Source organism: Alligator sinensis, unplaced genomic scaffold (genome assembly GCF_000455745.1).
Source record: "Alligator sinensis unplaced genomic scaffold, ASM45574v1 scaffold657_1, whole genome shotgun sequence".
Classification (NCBI taxonomy): Eukaryota; Metazoa; Chordata; order Crocodylia; family Alligatoridae; genus Alligator; species Alligator sinensis.
Genome location: NW_005843450.1, coordinates 122,788 through 123,455, shown reverse-complemented (window position 1 = coordinate 123,455; position 668 = coordinate 122,788). Strand labels below are relative to the sequence as shown.

Below are 668 nucleotides of genomic sequence, written 5' to 3'. Positions count from 1 at the left end.
TGAGCAGGTTTTCCTATCAATACTGCAGGACTCTCTCCTGATTTACACAACTACAAGAATGCCTTGAAGATGCTAAACTAAGGGTATAAAAAGGCAGTAAAACAGCAAACAGGACGTGCTTCCAGAGTGGGACATCTCTTTGACCCCAGTTGCTGATGCGCCCGACTTACTCGAGAAGTTGCAGAGAAATGGACGGCCTCTTCATCGCCTGTTTGGTGAGAAATCATCACCTGATAGCTAATTACTGGACTTTGATTTGGTTTGGGCTCACATAACTTGATTTTAAATACTTGTAGTAAATAAAGCCTTTCTGTCACTCATCGAACGAGGCATCATGTCAATCCCACGGCTAGTCCCGAATCCTAGGTTTTTACTGCTAACATCCTGGAACCACCAGCCTGTCCCATCCCCCACCGCTAACCAGTGCTCCTCTCGATGGGGGTCTGCAGGGCGAGGTGTCCCACGCGGCAGATGTACTCTGCCCCCTTGTCCCGGGATGTCCAGCGGGTGAGTGTGGTCTCCTGCTGGAAGCTCTTCCCGTCCCGTGCCAGGACGGCCGTGCCGGGCTCCACCCTGCACTCAGCCGAGTCCCGCAGGATCACAGCAGTGTCCTCCCCCTTGCCCCTCCGCAGCCAGGTCACGCTCAGCTCCCCCGGGAAATGCCCCGC

The 668-nt window shown here is 54.0% G+C and overlaps 1 protein-coding gene across 1 annotated transcript in view; it reads right to left on the bottom strand.

Moving 5' to 3' along the window:
• Positions 1 to 416: 416 nt before the first annotated feature.
• Positions 417 to 668, bottom strand: part of LOC112548717 (signal-regulatory protein beta-1-like) — a 13,708-nt gene continuing 13,456 nt past the window's right edge. The window contains exon 7 of the mRNA XM_025195272.1: positions 417 to 647. Within this exon, the coding sequence (XP_025051057.1) occupies positions 417 to 647 (231 nt within the window). The remainder of the gene's footprint in view (positions 648 to 668) is intronic.